The 20,483-nt window shown below is 41.6% G+C and overlaps 1 protein-coding gene across 17 annotated transcripts in view; it reads right to left on the bottom strand.

The window, feature by feature from the left end:
* Window positions 1–20,483, bottom strand: part of LRMDA (leucine rich melanocyte differentiation associated) — a 1,127,870-nt gene that overhangs the window by 252,365 nt on the left and 855,022 nt on the right. Inside the window, exon 6 of one of the 17 annotated variants that reach the window (XM_070057894.1) lies at window positions 8,905–10,015. The exons of the other annotated variants lie outside the window; for them this stretch is intronic. Coding sequence (XP_069913995.1) covers window positions 9,875–10,015 — 141 coding nt within the window. The 3' untranslated portion in view covers window positions 8,905–9,874. Of the gene's footprint in view, window positions 1–8,904; window positions 10,016–20,483 lie in introns of those variants that run through there. 17 annotated transcript variants of the gene reach the window in all.

Raw genomic sequence — 20,483 nt, 5'->3', positions numbered from 1 at the left:
TTTGGCATGAGTTGTCAAATCCTATTCAAACCATAGTAATCTTTAAACTTGTAGAAGTCATGCTTGTTAACACTACCCAAGTAACTCAACTGGAATTAGACCAGGTAGCTGAGCTCTGTGAACCAGTCCTGGGTGAGGGCTTGTTTAGGAGGCTTTTCTCACTTTTCTAATGCAAAACCAATTCCAACCATTTATTCCATCTCAGCAAAATTACTCGAATTTAAGTAAAATTCTTCAGACACCTGGCAGGCTTGGTTGTGGCTGGGGTTCCTCCAGAGGAGAACTGTCAGTGGTTTTTCACAAGTAACAGAAACTGAGGTTTTTCAAGGATTTTTTTTCCTTCCTTGAAGTGAATTAATAATGGTGTTGCCACGGAATATTTATGAACACAATGGTAAAAAGTGGACCAATAGGTCAGCACTGTGGCCTGTCAAGTAAAGCACTTGCCACCTGCAGTGCCGGCATCTAATATGGGCATCCTATCTCCACTGCTCCACTTCCAATCCAGCTCCCAGCCCATGACCTGGGACAAGCAGAAGATGGCCGAAGTGTTCAGGCCCCTGCCACCCAAATGATGAAGCTCTTGCCTTCAGCCTGACCCACTGCTAGCCACTGTGGCTCTGAGGAGTTAATCAGTGAATCAGATCTTTCTCTCCCTCCAACTCATACTTTCAAAATAAATAATGAATTTTTTAAAAAGTGGGCCAAACAAAATTCACCTTTATTTACACTTAGAACACACTGCCTTTCCTAATTGGGGCAGCCTAACAGCAACATGTATAATTTCATTTATGAGAGGCAGAGAATCCGAGTTCCACGTGCTGGCCCATTACCCAAATGACTACAATGGCCTCAGCTGGGGCCAAAGCTGGGAGCCAGAATGCCCTCAACTATTTCCCAGGTGGAGAACAGCAGCTCCATTACTTGAGCCGTCACCACTTCCTTCAAGGTTCTGCCTTAACAGTAAGCTGTAGTCAGGAGCTGGAGCCGAGGCTTGAACCCAGGCACTTAGATATGGTGGGACACTGGTGTCTTAACCAGAGCCTGAACCAGTAGGCCAAGTCCCTACCTCAAGTATGTTTTATATAAAAATGTTCTATATATTATGTAAAATATATCGACATATTTTATTATAAATTCTCATTACTGTTAAAAATACATCAACAAAGACAACGGGCCTCTGTCCTTAACAAGCTTAGCATGTTAGGTTAAGACAACTGAACCACTAATAAATAAGACACTATATGGTAGAGAATTTTTGTTCAATATTCTAAAAGATTTCAGAAGAGGACCTGTCGGGCAAGCATTGTGACCAAGCTGGTTAAGCCACTGGGGTGCATGCATCCCATATCAGAATGTGAATTCCAGTCCTAGCTGCTCTGCTTTTCACCCAGCTTCCTGCTACTGTATCCTGCAGGCAGCAAGATAAAGGCTTTAGCTTGTAGGCCCTGCCCTGACAGACACATGGCAGACGGGTGGAGTTCTGTTCTTGTGGCTTTGCTCTGGCCCTGCACTGGCTCTTGCAGACATTCGGGAAACAAACCAGTAGGTGGAAGTTTCTTTTTGTCTGTCTCTCTCCACTACTCTACCTTTCAACTAGAGGAAAACAATACTTAAAAAAAAAAAGGTTATTTGTGGAATACATAATGGCTTGAAAAAATTCCTCTAAGACTAAAATTCTGGTCTGGCCCTTGGAAAATGGAATGTGTTTGGATAGATGGCAAAGAGTTAAACCTCAAAAGACCCAATTGAAGATAGTACATCGCCACCTCTGTCCTGGGCTAGGGCAGCCAGCCAGCAACTTAAGGAGAGAGGACCTACACCACCAGTCATGGCCACAGTCACTCCCAGGATGTTCCAATCAATCAAAGAGGAGTTTTCAGATAAAGTAATCTTCAGGAATGAGAGGAGAGTAGATGTTGCCACTTTAGCTTCAAAAGACTTTCATCTAATAAATTTAAAAACATGAGTGAAAGTACAAGTAATTATAGATGGTTCCTGACTTATAGCTGAACTTAAAATTTTTGATTTTTGATGGTATAAATACCATACATATTCAGTAGAAATCATACCTCAATTTTGAACATGCGTCTTTTTCCAGACTAGCGATCTTCAGTTTAACACTCTTCTGCTGGGCAGCGGCAGTGAGCACAGCTCCCAGCCACCACCCACAGTCATGAAGGGCAACAAACATGACTGTACGGTGTGCCATCCTACTGTGTAGGAAGTGCAGCAGCTTAGAGACAATCAATGCACTTGCCACCGAAGATGGTTTTGTTGGCACCTGACCCCATCGTAAGTCAAGGAGCATCTACGTGTATCATATGCTTAGCCTTTAGTAATGCAAGATGCAAGAATAGTACTCAACGTAGATCCAGTAATGGCCAACTAGGCGAGTATCCAACATTTTAGAAGAGCATGCCATGATAATTCCCCCATGACAAGGTGCACAGAGCTGCAATGACATTATGGGCTGGTGAACACTGGATGCAGTGAAACACAATCTGGAATATTAAATGGGGACAGAATAGGACATCTAGATGAACAGGTACTTTAAGACATTTCCACTTCAGTAAGAATCAGAGACTAATTTTTTTTAAGATTGAAAGGTTTTCAAAATACTTTCGAAATGATACAAAAGGGGCCGGCGCTGTAGCGCAGCGGGTTAACGCCCTGAAGTGCCAGCATCACATATGGGCGCCAGTTCTAGTCCCAGCTGCTCCTCTTCCGATCCCGCTCTCTGCTATGGCCTGGGAAAGCAGTAGGAGATGGCCCAAATCCTCAGGCCCCTACACCAGTGTGCAAGACCCGGAAGAAGCTCCTGGCTTCGGATCCGTGCAGCTCCGCCCATTATGGTCATCTGGGGAGTGAACCAGCAGATGGAAGACCCCTCTCTCTGTCTCTACCTCTCTCTGTAACTCTATCTTTCATATAAATAAAATAAATCTTTAAAACAAAAAGAAATGACACAAAAACTGTACTTATTTAAATATCACATGGTATCCACAAATAAGTACAAATATTATATAATGCCCAATCAGGATAAATATATGTAATCTCTTGAAACATTTAACCCTTCTTTATGATTAAACCATTCACTTATCAATATAGTGCTAGAATTAGCATCTGCAGGAAGAATGAAACTAGATCTCTATCTCACATGATCTGCAATGATCAATTCAAAATGGATTGAAAACCTAAATGTATGATATGAAACTTTAAAATTACTAGGAGAAAATATGGGAAATGATTTTGAATACTCTATAGAACAAGATGTCTTTTAGATCTCAAAAGCACAGGAGACAAAAGCCAAAGCAGACAAATAGGATTTCAATAAACTGAAAAGAAGGGCCAACATCATGGTGCAGCAGATTAAGGCTCTACTTGTAACACTGACATCTCGTGTTTGAATGCCGATTTGAATGCTAGCTACTTGGCATTTGATCCACTTTCCTGCTCATGCACCAGGAAAGGCAGTATATGACCCAACATTTGTGCCCCTGCCACCCATGTGGGATACCTGATGGATTTCCTGCATCGTGGCTTCAAAATGGCACAGCCCCAGCCGTCATAGCCATCTGGGGAGTGAACCAACAGATAGAAGCTCTCTCTCCCTGTCTTTACTCTTGTTTTGCCATTCAAATCGATCAATCTTAAGGGGGGGGGGGGGGTGGCTAAAGAGCTTATGCAAAGAAAAGGAAACAAATTAATAGAATGAAGAGACAATTCCCAGAATGGGAGTTACACATCTGATAAGGAGTTAATAACTAAAGTAAGAATCTCAAACTCCATAGTAAAATGTCAAATAATCCAACTTAAAACTGGGCAGATCTAAACAGACTTCTCAAAAGAAGACATACAAACAACAGGATACAAAAAAAAATGTATAGGAATGAAACGGACATCTTGTGGTACCATTGCGGTTTTTATCCCTTGTTTATACTCCTGTGCAAGTGTAGTCTTCCCACTTTTTACTTGTTAATATTATAGTTGTGAATTAAGCCTGTGATTAAAAAAGGGAACAAAGGAGAAGAGAGAGGGAGGGAGAGGAATATGGTTATTACAACTTTATCTATGAAATACATGAAGTCTGTTCTCTGTATTAATAAAAATTTAAAAAAATCACTACTCATCAGGTAAGCTCCAATCAAGATATCACCTCACTCCAGGTAGGTTGGCTATGATCAAGAAGACAGAAGCTAAGTGCTGGTAAGGAAGCAGGGAAAAGGGAATCCAGGTAGACTGTTGACAGGAATGGTAATCGGTACCACCACTGTGCAAACCAGTGTAGAGGTTCCTCACTGAAGTAAAAACAACACAACTACCAAATGGTCTGAAGGCAGGGCAACCATCCTGTTAAGGAGACACCCGAGTTTCACGTTTGCTGTAGCAGTATTCACGATAGCTAAGTTAAAACAATCCACGTGTCCATCAGTTGACTCAAGGAGAAGGTAAAGGCAGTCCATACACACACTGGAATACTGTTCAGCCTCGAAAAGGGCACCCATCTTTTCATTTACAACAATATGGATGGGATTGGAAATCATACCAAGTGAACTAAGTCAAGCTTGGGGAGACAACCATCACAAGACCCCATTCACATGTGAAATCTAAAAGCTCATCTCACAGAAGTTAGATACAATGGAGGTCACAAGAGGCCAGGGAGACAAGGGTGGTGAGAGGGGTGGGGGAAGGTCACGTGGTACAAAGTCACAACAGGACTAAGAAGTTCTGGTGTTCTGCTGCATACAGGGGCGATGGCAGACACTGTCAATGAAAACAAGACTGAATTGGGTGTGCTTGATTCAGTGCTAGCGTCTGCACCTTCAGAAGAGCTTGTTCCCGCTTAGACATCTCAATCGATTACCAGAACCTTCTCAATTCGCCTAGGCCACCGGTGTGTTGTTGCTGTTGAAGCCAGCTCCTTGCTTTGCACAGAAGCATGTAATTCTGAGCCCCAGAAGCCCTCAGCTTGCTTGCGTTTTAAGTGATATTCACTCCCTCAGTACTGTGTTCACTCGACACAGCTGCTAAGACACCTCAGCAGGATGTGCGTACCCCTTAGGATGCAGCTTGGAAAAAGCCAGTACTATAAATCTTCCCATTAAAAAAAAATTGTGGGAAAACTGAGGCCTGGAGATGAGGAGTGGCTGAGGTTGCTGGGCCACATACTGGACACGCAAGGATTAGAACCCAGATGGTCTGATCTCTCGGTCAGGGGACTTCCTCTCATGACACGCGGCCCTTGACTGCACCAGTGAGAGATGAGCCATGCTAAGACGACAGTGAAGCAGGTTATCCGATCAAAACTCTCTCGTGTGAAGGTCTTCATGCCCAATCATGATATTTATGAAATGATGGAAGAACTGACATCAGAAAATTATGCTTTAAGTAAGGGCCCCAAAGAGAGCAGCAAGCCCTGCGGGATCTGCTGCATGCCCACGCTGCTGTCCCAATTAACTCCAAACAGGCTTTGTCTGGGATGAAACGAGTTCTACCAAGGTCAGCCCCACGTATCCAGAATAAAGACTGCCGAATAGGCTTATTTGAGCTGAATTACATTGGTGGTTTAATAATATGAATTTACTGCCTTTTCAAGAGGGATTCTAGCACTGGGGAGAACTTTAAAATGCATCACACTTAAAACATAAAATTAAATTCAATTAACTTTTATTGGGAGGCTAATCCCCTAGTACCCTGGAGGGAGGAAGGAAGCTCTCGGCTTTCTCAAGATTTTCAGATCAGGTCTCAGGCATCCAGGACAAAGATACCCGACTGGCTCACTCCCACACAGAGTTTCACCCACAACTTTACCATCTGCCCTCAATGCAGACACCCATGCCTGTAAACCTACGGCTAAGAGACCTGCGGGGCCATAAAACCCAGTTGCAGAAACAGGTAGAAAACACTACTTACCCAGGAAGCAAAAGACAAAAACCAACATATAGACAGAAGCCTCTGAGGATCCCAGGGACCAGGAGCTCTTTACTTAATCGCCCCTACCTTCCAACTGTCAGCATCAAGGCTCACCTGTTTATATAGGAAGTTGCTACAAAAAGGTCGTGGAAGGCTGGATTTAAAAGTTTATTTGGGCCGGTGCCACAGCTCACTGGGCTAATCCTCCGCCTGCGGCGCTGGCTCCCTGGGTTCTAGTCCCGGTTGGGATGCCAATTCTGTCCCGGTTGCCCCCCTTCCAGGCCAGCTCTCTGCTGTGGCCCGGGAAGGCAGTGGAGGATGGCCCAGGTCCTTGGGCCCTGCACCTACATGGGAGACCAGGAGGAGGCACCTGGCTCCTGGCTTCGGATTGGCGCAGTGCGCCGGCCATAGTGGCTACTTGGGGGGTGAACCAACAGAAAAGGAAGACCTTTCTTTCTGTCTATAACTCTGCCTGTCAAAAAAAAAAGTTACAAAGTTTATTTGGGAACAAAGTATTTTTGAAAACCTTGCAGAGTTTTACACAATACTCATTTGCCATGAGCTTCCTGAAAACATCTCATATTTAGCACAACCACTCACCTTGGATCATTACAGACCCTGACAGCAGTCTTGATCTTCCCAGGGCTGTACGGCTCTCCTCACTACACTGAGATACCCCAAGTCAGTAGAACCCTTCGTGACTCCCTCTGTGACCTCATAAACAGCAATGCCGACATCAGCAGGCTGGGCTAGGGACAAAGTGGATTCCAGACGGAGTGACCAACTACATCCTGGAGACACGATGAAGTAAGCTCATTCACTCACCTAACCAATACCTAATGAACATCTATTATATACCGTATTCCATACTAGCACTAGAGATTCATTAGTGAATGAGAGAAATTATCACTGCCTTCATGGCTACATAAAAGAGGAGAACAGGGGGAAAATGATTCAGAAAGTACTCCCAACCTAAAAAAAAAACCCAATACTTCAGCAAAATGAACATGAAGCCAGGAGCTTCTTCCGGGTCTCCCACGCAGGTGCAGGAGCCCAAGGACGTGGGCCATCTTCTACTGCTTTCCCAGGCCATGACAGAGAGCGGATCGGAACTGGGGCAGCCGGGACTCCAACGGGCGCCCATATGGGATACTGACATTGCAAACATCAGCTTTACCTGCTACACCACGGCGCCAACCCCTCTCTCCGTCTCTGGTGTTCCCTTCCTCCATCATCCAGAAAACTGCTCCAAGCACTGCTTTGTCCTTCGCGTCACCTCCTCCTCTGACCGCAGTTTCTCCCAAGTCTCTAAAATCATTGTGCTTTGATCAGACTCACCTGGGTAATCTCTCTATAGAAGACCCTTAATCACAGCTGCAAAATCCCCGTTTCCCTAGAAGGTGACCCTCACAGGTTCTAAGGATGAGGATGTGGTCACACGTGGGTGTTCATTATTTAACCTAGTGTCAAGACAAAACTTGAGGTCCCTGGAGGGAAATACAAACCACCTGAGCTCTTGAGGCTGTGACCAGCAGCCGCAGCAGACACCAGCTCCCATGTAGCATTCATGTCCTCCCCTGACCGTGGTGCAACCCCCTACACCTGGAAGAGCGTGGTCAAGCTCGCTAAGCTCTCAGAGCCTTACTTCCTGATTCCCAAGAGGAAAATCTCGATGGTGCTCACTCTCCAGGTTTACTGTGTGATGGAAGCCATCACACATAGAGAAAGCCTGCAGTGAAAGCCGTTAGTATGCTGGTACCATGATTATCCAATCACTGGGCACCATGGCTGGGTATTTTGGGGGTCTCCATAAATGGGGACCATTGAACTTTCCAGAGTTAGCTCTTGCCGACCTGAAATCTGAGCTAGCCTTTTCATACTTTGCTCCCTCTTCTAAGGTGCCCTCCCAGCTGGGAACATGCTCCCTGCCTTTCCCTCTGACCGCCGGCAACACGTGCCAGCCGTTTCAGATGATCACTAGTCTTGCCACTGCTAGATTTTGGTTTTATGTTTTTAAGCTCTGTGTGTAGATTATAAACTGCTTGAGGGCAGAGACTGCTATTTTAGCACTTCAAAAGTACAGAAATGTGGCCACAGTACATGATCAATAAACCAGTTAAATAAATGGATTGCTGAGTTTCTTCCTCTCAGACCTGCAAGGGAGCTGTAATTCTCCGTTCTACATCTGAGGGGCATCAGCTGTGTGCTTCCAAGGTGCTCTGCAACCTTGAAGTCAAGGCTCGGAGCTGAACTGGATCCTCGTCTCACCCTGCCATTATGTGCTCCGTGTTACCCTATATCCCAGGATGACGAAGGCTCCTTTTTTCCTCCATCTCAACACCAAGAAGTTCAAGTATCAGCTACACGCTGAGGGAAAACAGGAAACAGACTTATCTTTGGCCATGGAATTGAACAAAGAGCTCACACCAGTCGAAGCCAGTTTGAACCAGTCTGTACTGCCCTGAAGTCTTCCCGGCCTCCCTCCCAGCTGGCATGAAGACAAGGAGGACATCATTGACTTCAATCTTTGGCCTTCTAGCCAGGAGAGGACTTGTGAAGGTGAATGGTTTGCAGACGAAGGGGATATAAAAGAGACAAAACCAGGATAAAAATTAAATAAAAAGTAGCTGTCTTAAACTGTAATTGCAGTCCTCTGCTGAGCGCGCTTGCAGATATATAAATGTGATTTACCATCAGCTTGCAACTACAAATCAGGTCTTGAGAAACACTTGTGCTATGAAATTGTTTAATCTCATCAAGCTCTGCTTTCACAGCAAGCCATAAATCACAAAGTCTTTGTTATCATAGACCTCCACCAGCGCCTCTCTGGCAGGCTATGGATCGTGGGTATATATAATCTTGACTGCACAAACACTGGGGTCGACGCAGGCTGAAATACTTTCATAATAGCCACTGTGCAGCTGGTGGAACACAAGCCTATGATGGATATCTCATTTCCTACAGTCGGCATCTATTTCGAGCAAATTATTACCACATAAATTTCTTGTCAACAGAAACGGCCAATTAATTAAGTTAAAAATTTACTTGTGATCACATCTACAAACCAAATAGAACTGCAAGGCAATTTTCCAGTTACTGAATATACTGCAGGTCAGTTTAATGAATAATTTTTAACTTTGTCATAAACTCAAAGACAGGCTAATATCTCCAGAAACCTGAATGGAGACCAGCTGCCGACAGATTTACACAAAATATATTTATGGGAAATTTGATTGCTGACATCTGGGGACAGAAATAAACTTTCTATAATTACAGAGGCATCTTTGCCATATATATGAATTTCTTTCACCAAAAAATGCAAATGTGTCCCCAGGAAGGGTGTTATTTTCACGTTCAGGCAGGTCTGCACTGGGGCTGTATGGCTCATGGAAAAATCACTGCACTGAATTCCTATGCTAGTGGTGGGTGCATTATCATGGGAGAAAACAATAAAGAGCAAAGACCCGTTAGTCACTGCCCCCTACCTCTCACACCCCCCAAATCAGGATGATTTCTCTCGCTGAGGGTGCAAGCCACTTGGCGCATGCCCAACAGTGCAGAGTTGGGAGGGCTTAAGGCTCTGTCAGGTGGGGCAGATTCACACAGCTTCCCCTAAGGGTTGTTATGCATAGAAACAGATCCACATGGAAATAAGGCCAGCAGAGGGCCCCTCACAATTCATGCTCTGTGTCTCTTTGAATTGAGGAAAATCCACGGTGGGGTGGTGGTGGTGGGTGGAAGCAGGGTGGGATAATTGACCAGGTGCATATAAAGGCATTTAGGTGTAGGGAACACACCAGATGTGACTGCCAACAGTGATTCATTCAACTGGCGACCCATTGGATATAGGATTATGGTTGTCTTCAGGGCCCTTATCCACCCTCAATGTACAGGGCATTCAAGACCCTCCAAATTATAGCTCTGGCCTATCCCTGACGATTTCACAGACCCCTACCCCTCAACCTACTGTAGCTAGGTGATTGCACTGACCGTATGGTGTTCCCATGTCATGCCCTTCACTTTTGTACTTCCAACACACTGCTCCCACGTAGGATCTTTGAGGTCCTTTCGCATACACCACCACTGACCAAATTCTTATCTGCAAGGTGAATCCATTGATTTTTGTCAGCCTAGTAAAGACTTTGTTCTTCAATGAGATACTTCCTGCTACACAATACTTGACAGTCTATGATTCTATCCTGGGTAGAATTAGCAGTAGTGAGTTCACAGTCACTGAAGTGTTCAAGACACCGGACAACCACTTGGTGGGGATGTTGCAATGGGGATTCAATGTGTGTGGAGCATTGGATTCAAAAGCATTAGGGCTTCTGAGCCCTGTGAGCCCAAATTCCATGGTCACGTGTGCCCTGCCTTAACGCTACTTGAAGGCAGGGATCATCTTACTGTTATATATAGTATTCTTTGCACACAGTCCAACACCTTAAGGGGGATGCGGGGAATGGCAGATTCCTATAAAAGTTATTGAGAGCTGATTTTATGGAGTTTTTCTCATATGTGTGGCCTTCAATTCCAGGTGACATCCAACACACCACTGCACCATCATTATCCTCAATGTGAACAACACTGACTTGTGCCTATTATGTTTAGAGCACTTGGTTAGAATTGGATCCCAGACCAAGCTGAATTAAGGAAACAAGTCACACCATGAGCTCACTGTATAACCGGAACAAATTGGTGTTCAAGGCATGAATGACCAGTGTGTAAAATACAAAATGCTACAAATAATTTCCAGAACAGGGTGAACAATCCATAAAGTTTCAAAAACCTGAAGGGTTACCAAGAGGTAATTCTAGATAATTCTTTATTCTACAACATGGACGCCAAGCCCTGCATACCAAGCTGAACCAGCTCACCTCGCCCAGGGCCACTTAACCAGAGGGTCGCACGAAGGGAATCATACCCAGCTACCCGAACATCTGCCCACCATGCCTCCATCATACCCCAGATCCAACATGCACCCCACCCAGGTGCTCTTCACTTTTCTCTGATTAATTCCATGTGCTTTGAATGAAGTGATAAGGACCTCTTCTCTGGCTCAGAACTTGGCTCTGTGGTCCTTGGATTCTCTTTTCTCACAAAAGAATATGTTTCAGAATTTCCCAGGACTGGCATTGTGGCATAATGAGTAAAGCCGCCTGCAACACCGACATCCCATATGGGTGCTGGTTTGGGGCCTGGATGCTCCACTTCTGATCAAGCTCCCTGTTAATGGTCTGAGCAAAGCAACAGAAGATGGTCCATGTACTTGGGCCGCCACCATCCACATGAGCTCCCAGCTCCTGGCTTCAGCCTGGCCCAGCCTTGGCCATTGCAGCCATCTGAGGAGTAAACCTGCAGATGGAAGACCTCTCTCTCTGTCTCTCTGTCTCTCTCTCTGTAGCTCTGCCTTTCAAATAAATAAATAAACAAATCTTGAAAAACAACAAAAAAAGAAATTTCCCCATTGACAATGATCTTTTATGTGAAGCCAGTGCCCAAACATCTAATTTTACCAATAATATACTCTGGATCTCCCATGATAACAATATTGTCCCCTACACATCTCCAATGGGCTAAACTCAGAGACTGGCTAGATTCAAATCTTGATTCACCCACTTGCTAGTAATAAGACCTTGGAATGGTGGATTAACCTCTGAGGATCTGGTTTCCTTTATAGAAATAAAATAAAGTGAAACTAGTACCTGCTTCATAGCATTTTTGGAATATTAAATCAGATAATACATGCAACATTTTAAAACAATGTCCTTAAGAACTACTTGGTATTTTTAAATCATTAATCAGTATCGATTCTTGATGTAGTAAATCTTATATTCTCACCTCATGCTATATAATTTTTTAGTTTTTCATTTGTCCTGTATTTATTTTGTTGAAGCCTCAAGGAATAATTAATAAAATAATAATGATGGAAGCAGACTGCCCACATTATATTCCAGGCACAGTTATAAACACTTGACATTCATTATTATTGCTCTAGGAGGCAAATATTCTTATTATCTCCAAACTGCAGATATGACCTAGAAAGGTCAAGATACTTATCCAAGGTCATCCAGCTATAACTGATCATACTCCAAGTTCATGCTGTTAACTACTGCAATTTAGTGTTACTGTATTTGGTCAGCAATTCCTTATCACTATATTAGCTCCACTTATAATCTAGCTATTATTCATAACCTCCATCATTCTCCATTTTTGCCAAAATGGTCTTAATTGTTATTACTCTCAAGCATCTTATAGTTAAGACAAAGAAACAATACAATACATGCAAGAAGGACATCCAAATTAAGCCAACTTGTTCAAGCCTGCCTAACTCTATCAATACTTCCTTCTTTCCACTCAGAGATCATTTCAGAGTGTGGAAGAGGTCTTCAAAATGCTTATGGAAAACGTGGATCATGGGGCTGGGCATTTGGAACCAGGCTAAGGTGCCACTTTGTAAACCTGCATCCCGTATCCCACCTCTACTTCCATTTCCAGCTTCCCACCAATGAACACCCGGGGAGTCAGCAGGTGAAGGCTTAAACACTTGGATCCTTGTTATCCAAATGGAGGTCTCAGCTGGGTTCCATCCTGGCTTCAGCCTGGCCCTACCCTGGCTGTTGTGCACACTTGGGTATTGAGCCAACAGATGGAAAACCGATTCTCTCTCTTTCTCAAATAAAATGCAAACAGCTAAATAAAATTTTTTGAAAAAGAAAATGTGTATTACAAAAAGATTATCCAAGAATTTCAAGATTCTTCTGAAGCAAAACAAACATATTTTTTAATTCCATTTTTCTATGACCTTTTAAAAGTACCCTCATAACTCCCCAATGCACTAAATCACCATTTAAAGATGTTAGGCAAAGTGCAAGACTATCCTCGGGAAGTTCAGCTAGCTTTTGAGTTCCAACGTGCAACACATATCATTGGTTTCCAGGAGTAGAGGTAAGGCCATAAGAGGTTCCACAGCAGAGCTTTTGTGAAACGAGAATCAGAATTTTTGCAAAAAAATGTGTTTTCACAGAGACAATGGACAATAAACATGGGGAAAGGGCTCTGAGGGTGTCTGAGGGTTACTAATAAAGGCAGGTAATAGTTCAGGGAGAGTCACTGCCGTCTGTCAGGGCATCTTGTCAAGGGTCAGTGCTGCCCGAGTGGCAAGGGCAGGGCAGGACCGACCAAGCAGCAGTGAGGAAAGCCTGCCTCCCCAGCTGCCCTGCCGGCAGACGTGACACAGGTGACACGGGTGACGATAACATCACCGTCGTGCATGTGTCCAGTGCTTTACAGTTTATAAACCACTCTCCCAGTCATTATCTCATGATGTGTTTAATGAATTTCCAGTGAAATATTCAATAATGACCTAACCTGCGAAGGAAAAGTTCGTTTCTTAGGAGCACGTTTCTATGATTTGAGAAAATACATTTATTTTGGGTGGGAAACCCACATGTGTACACATGAACAGAGGAAGCACTGATTTATTAATCAAGTACTCATCTCAGATATTATTCTGAGGGAAGAAACAGATACACAGACTTCTACGTTAAAACAGCTTATGGGCTGGATGATGGAAGAAGGCCCATTCATAGCAAGAACTAACAATTGCTACTACTCATCAGGTCAAATTTATTACTACTTCCAATTGTGGCAAATGAAACAGTACTACTCATAGGGTCAGTGGAATGGGACAGCAATTGCTACTACTTGTTGTATCAAAAAGGAACAAGAAAGAAAATGGTACTACTCTAGGGTCAAAGAAACAGTGCAAAAAATGGTAAGAAATCATAATTACTGGGATTCACAGTCAAGTGATCAGTATAGCACTTATAGTTGAATTTGAGATAGAACTGGCTTCTGGATGGAACACCCAAGAAATGTATCACAGAAGATGTGGGATTTAACTTGGGCCTCGAAGAATCCCCAGAATTGGGTAGCTGGGAGGAAAATATAAGTTTGTATAGATATTTAACATGTATAGAAACATATTAACTTCCATTAATTATTGATTTTCATACTTTAAAATTATTAAATTATTAAATTTCTTAAATAACATTGTCTCATAGGATTTTTTCTACTTACCAATAATAAAATAAAAGCAAAATAGTAAAAATTAGCACACACACATACACACATGTAAAAGAAATCACACAAGGCAAGGAACATGAGCTAATATAAAAAAATTATGAATTAGAAATCAGTAAAAGAAACAGAGCTTATGGGGTTCACCAGAGATACAGCATAGCTCACTTCCAAAGAATACTGTAAAAATCACCAGTAATTATAGAGGAAATAAAAAAAATCCTAAAAGTTTTCATTAATGCTCCTAAGCCTGGACAGAAGTAAACCATATATAGGCATTACCGTCTATCTTCTGAGTAAGTAATGGCTTAAGTAACTACTGGGGAAAATAAGTAAATCACACAGAACTAACAAGTGGGTAGAATCTCTACAAGGCATGGAGATTCCAATACTAAACACTGAAGTGGAAAAATTGTATGAAGCCCAAAAGTAAACTGTAATGAACGTTTAACAGAACGTTAGACGAGAGAGCTGACTAGGTATTACAATAAAGATAACAGCTCTGCTCAGCTCAGCAGCATTCTTTCAAGTTACCAAACTTGGATCATGGATAAAACATGAAATACTTCTCACACAGCAATTCTGACAGTAAAAGAAGCTTGCCTTATATAATGTGGAGAGAAAATTAAGAAGTCGTGATTAAGTAGTTTAAGCTAATTTAAAATTAAGACATTTACACTATATAATCTCAGAGTCACTCATAGCTAATCAAAGAGAAAAGAAATACTACTGCATACATACTAGACAACAACAAGGAAAACGGAAGCACATAACCCAAAACACAGACAAGAACCCCAACAATGAAAGGAATGGGAGGCCCATTGTAGTGTCTTTATTTGATGCAACATAGTGCTAAGAAAAGGGTCTCTTAAAGATTCAAAAGTGTGGAGGGAATCCCAGAGGCAGACCTTATAATTCTACACAAAACTACACATATCGCCGACTCACTTCTGAACTGTATGTGTGCAGGATACTTTCACAGGGGCTCTGAGAACTGAATGAAGACTTTAAATGGCCACTCAAGTTTTGTACGAACTCTGACTGGTACATGACATCCAGAGAAGAATGGCAAAGGCTTTGAAACTTGAGCTAATATTAGAACCCACAAAAGACAAAACAGGATCTGCACTCTGAATGTAATGGGGTTAATTCTTTTCTAGAACAAAGAAAAAGCAGTATTTTTCTTGGGATTACACTATTATCTAATATAAAAGCAACATAATATTCAAAATGCCAAGGATATAAGCCAAAGATTATTCAACACACAAAGAGGAAAGAAACTGTGATAGATTTCAACAGAAGAAACAATCAACAAACACAAACTCTAAGATGATCTCGACTTTGAAATGATCAAATAATGACTTCAGAGAAGCTTTTATAGCCATGCTCCATGAGGTAAAGTTAAAGAAGTTTGAAATTAATGGGAAAATAGAAAGTATCTGGAAAGAAGCAGAAGTTATTCAAAAACTGCAAAAAATGAAATATGTAGCATGAAAGATCACTGGATGGCCTCCATAGGATAATGGCAAGGAGGGAGAAAAAGATCCAGTGAACTTGAAGATAAACAAACAAAAATTATTATATATAATATACATTATATAATACATAATATATAAAACATATATAACATATATATTATATAATATATATTATATATTATATAACATATATTATATGTTATATATGTTATATATAATTCAAGCTGAAGAACAGAATGAAAATGAAAATAATATATCAAACTGAAGAAAAGAGAGAAAAAATTGAAAAAATACATAATACATAAAAAATAATACATAATATATAAAACATATAACATATATATTATATAATATATATTATATATAGCATATATTGTATATATAATATATTGTATGTTATATATTATATATAATATATAATATATATTATTCAAGCTGAAGAACAGAATGAAAATGAAAATAATATATCAAACTGAAGAAAAGAGAGAAAAAATTGAAAAAAAAGGAAATAAATAGAGTGCCTCAGGGGCTGTAGGACAATACCAAAATGTATAACACACATATAAATTGGAGCAAAATAAGGAGAGAAAGAAAAGATTCTGCATAAAAAATAATTAAAGGGGTAACATTCAAAAACTCACCATATCTCCAAAAAATTAGTTTCAAGAGGATTAGCCAATCATATCTGAGTATAGCAAATGGGTTATAAAATAAACTTACACATAAACAATAAAAATGCCCCCTAAAATGAAGAAAAAAACTGTAGATCATATATCCTAAAAGTAATATACCCAACTAAAATGTCCAATAAAACAGATACAGAGAATTAAAGAAATCAAATATTCATGTGTGGCTTTTGAAAAAACAAGGTTCTCAGAAGAAAATCTAGCCAATTTAGATTTGAATAATAATTTAGGAATGGAAAAGGCTATGGTCTTAAGAAGTACTGAGTTCACTAAAATATGGAATCAATAAATAGAGAGTTATGGAAAGCTTTGCTCTCCAAGAGAATACAATTGTCGGTTTTGATATAAACATACTATAGTAACCAGCAAGTTAAGAGATGAAGGGACTGGCAGAGGAAGTCACGATTTTTACCCTTCAGAGCAGAGAATCAATGACTGACTAACATTGACACACAAGGTTAAAAACGAATAACCACTCCAATCTCAGAACACATAATGTCTTCTCCTACCATGAGACTGACTGCTGACCCAATGTTTATAAAGAGTAGAGATGCCTCATCATTCCTGTTTTTTCACTGTGCATAGCAAAGCATCTTCCACAGGACACAACCTGTATCTTTTCAATCACTGGCACCATGCTCTAACTAAAAAAAGATAACTGACTACAGCAACACAGACACAATGAGGGCACACCAAGTGTTCTACTTGAATTTTCAAAGGCATACACTCTGATGCACACACCAAAAACCACACCTATACACACACACAAGTGCATATAATACCCACCTTTAATGTGTAGCTATCTATTCTGGTTCCCAAAACTAGATACATCCTTTAGACTTGGTCACTTCAGATATATCTCAGTTGGCTTTCAAATGAGTTATACAGATTGTGCTGTACATCCATTAAAGTCTAATGATTCATCTTTAATCTGATGTTAGAAACATCATTTTCTCAACTCATTATTTAATTATTCTAACTTTACATTCACTAAGTTTAGAGGGGATTAACAAAAGAGAGTAAATACATATATCTTCATAGTGTATTTTGATTCCATCATAGAAGATTAGAATACTGACTTATTCCAACACCCAAAACTCATGATACTGGAGGAGTTTACAATGAACAACTCAAATAGAATTGGAATACCAAGTGATGGTAACAAAGATTGTCAAATGTGCACAAATGTACACCCTATGGTGTACAGGGGAAAGAGGCAGGTTACAAAAATCCATAAAAGATGATAAAGACATCTGAGTTAGTAAAAATCACAATAATAATAGCATTTGTTGGGTGTCTCCTGGGTAGCAAATACTCTTAGTTTTGCATGGAAAGTATGATTTCATCCTAAAATGCCCCATTAGTTAATGCCTTGTTCATTCACCTTATCCAGAGATAACAGAATGGGAAAAATACTCCATGCCATACAAATGTCATCTCTGTCCCTACTCCACATTTCAGAACACTTCAGAAAAAAGTTTAGGCACCATCATATTGAACCCAAATCTGTGTTTCTTTAGCACATGTCAACATTGAGCTTTGCCATCCATTTTGAGTACACAGTAGCACCATCTATATGGAGAGATGACCAAAATTATGAGAGTTTTGCACAACCAACCAATACTTTAGATAGTACATTATTTAAGAGTAACAAAGGCAACACACTTTAACAAACTCTGAATGAAACAACAGCTGAAGGCTGATGCCCTAACATATAAAATGCTACCAATTAGGACCTTGCTACTTGCCACTTGGATAGCCAATTCACTAGAGACAAACAAGACGAAACATTTATTTCAAGAAGCCAGAATCTTTGGGAAAAGGAGATCTCTTGATACAAAATGTGTTCTTTCTACCCAACAAGCCAGCAAGAGGGGTTTTTAAAGAATAAGGCAGGGGCTGGCACTGTGGCATAGTAGGTTAATCCTCTGCCTGCGGCACCAGCATCCCATATAGACACCAGTTCTAATCCTGGCTACTCCTCTTCCAATCCAGCTCTCTGCTCTGGCCTGGGAAAGCAGTAGAAGATGGTCCAAGAGCTTGGGCCCCTGCACCCATGTAGGAGACCTGGAAGAAGCTCCTGGCTCCTGGCTTCGGATTGGCTCAGCCCTGGCTGCTGTGGCCATTTGGGGAGTGAACCAGCGAATGGAAGACCTTTCTCTCTGTCTATCCCTCTCACTGTCTGTAAATCTACCTCTCAAACAAATAAAATCTTTAGGGAAAAAAAAAAGAACAAGGCAGCTTCAGGGTAAGGCTGGAAATAAAATAATCGATAATTTGGCAGGTGTTCAGGCTTTGTTCTGATGAGGGTCCCTCAGGCTCATTCAGAGAAGCCCAGGGCATCAGCAGGGGGAGACCTCTTGACAGGGGGCTCAGCATCAGCTGCGCAGACGTTTCTTTGGTCAGAAGTCAGAAGTCCCCATTGCAAATCATCTCCCCGGAGCAGCCCCCCTGAATTGCTTATGCAACTATTACTATTCACTAGACTAGTCACAAGTAATTCACAACATCAGTAAGTGGTTTCTGTTACAGAAAATATGAAAAGAAAGGAAAGGCAGATGCCTTTATTATGGTTACCATGCCACCTTAATAGCTCTAGGTGTTAGTTAAGCATCAGTTTTAAGAATTTAAAGCCATTGGTTGTCCAGGTGCAGTTTCTCTAGCTGCACACAATTCAACACAATGAGTCTGGGAGGCGGAGCTTGCAGATCTCATGGTACACTCTAGCCCCAAAGACTAAGACTTTCACCAAGCCAGATTAGGAATTAGGAAGTCAGGCTCAGAGGATATACCCACGGGTACTGCTTACTTGTACTTACAAGCAATCTACGTAGTGCCATCTCGGAACACCCACCAGAAAGTCTGCCCCAAGTGAAAAAGAATGCTTACCCTGTGGATGGTTCTATATGCAAGACCACAGGGGAAAAAAAGTACGGAGTTAGTCCTCTGGACTAGCTTTCCCCACAAACGTTCTAAGGAGCAGCTCTCCTGTATCCAAGAGTTCCTCGATTCACTGTGCTTGATAAATGCTCAGAAGTTGTCCTGGATTGTTAAAGCTGTTCACTTGCAAATATGTGCTGTTAATATCCAAGAACAATGCCAAATTTAAAGCATTGTCCAAACCTGTCTGATAACAGAACCAATGCATTCCTCAAGGTGTATCTACAAACATCTCCTGACACAATCTGAGATTCTGGTTCTCTCCCAGACTATAGTTTCCAGGTTTGAATGAAGAACTATAGAACCATACAGAAGCAACACATCCCTTGGAGGAGACTGTGAGAGCTATGTCTCATAAAAACCCCGCGTGGCACTAAGGGGCCCTGGAGGAGGATTAAATGTTAATTGATTCATGGTAACCCCTTTCCCCTAGATAAACAATTTTGGCCTAAAAAGCTCCATCACTCAGGGTTCCTGAGACTTTATCTTGAGTGAAGTTGGGTGGCTATGGTAGGCCACCCTTGCTAAGTAGCACGAGAGAAGATTTCCCATCCCTTCATGGCTCCCTCAGGCTGGCTGACAACATGCACATTTAGCTTTTCTTACTGGATGACTACACATGCACCCTGCCCCAGGAATCAAGGGTCTCATCTCCATTCACCAAGCCTGAATTCTCAACTTGAGTACACTCAGTACACTCAGTATCTACAAAAAAAATCGGTCACAAAAATATACAATTCTTTTGGCTGAGTGGTGAGAGGAGGTCAAGGGACCTCTGAAACTACATACCCAAAGGTAGCAAAACATAAATGAGAGGGAGTAAATTGTAATAGTCCTGGGGTAAAAGCAGCTTCCAAAATTCCAATAATGCAACTTAGATTTTCCTCGAAGTGTTCCACCATCCATGCAACCGTGTGCAAAGCCTCCATGAAGCAACGTCCAGTATGACTGTGGGTCCCACTGAACCTACAGTCCTGGCCTATATGAGATCATAGACTGACCTACAGGAACAAAACACAGAAGGCCAAACCAGCTGCGAGGAAAAAATGTGTATTTAAGTATTCACCATAGGGAACATTCCTTTGCAATCAAGCCAAAGGCTAGAAAGTTGAAAATTTCAATTTTGACTAAAAAAGGGAGGATATTTTAAAACATGGAAATGTGTGAGGTGGGAGTTCTTGATGACACAGGGGTGTGTGGCAAGACTTTTCTAGAAGCCACTCTAGAGTCAGCCCCAAGAGCCCAGGATTTAGCCTTTGTGCAAAGGACAAGTGGGTAAAGGGATGGCTTCTCCCATGTATTTCCTCCACACTTACCAAATCGATAAAAACAGTACTTGGTACTGATGGTGGTCCCACCACTGGTTAAAAGACCAATCTAATTG

This window comes from Oryctolagus cuniculus, chromosome 15 (assembly GCF_964237555.1).
Source record: "Oryctolagus cuniculus chromosome 15, mOryCun1.1, whole genome shotgun sequence".
Lineage (NCBI taxonomy): Eukaryota > Metazoa > Chordata > Mammalia > Lagomorpha > Leporidae > Oryctolagus > Oryctolagus cuniculus.
The sequence above is the reverse complement of the archived record's forward strand: the minus strand, read 5'-3'. Positions and strand labels throughout refer to the sequence as shown.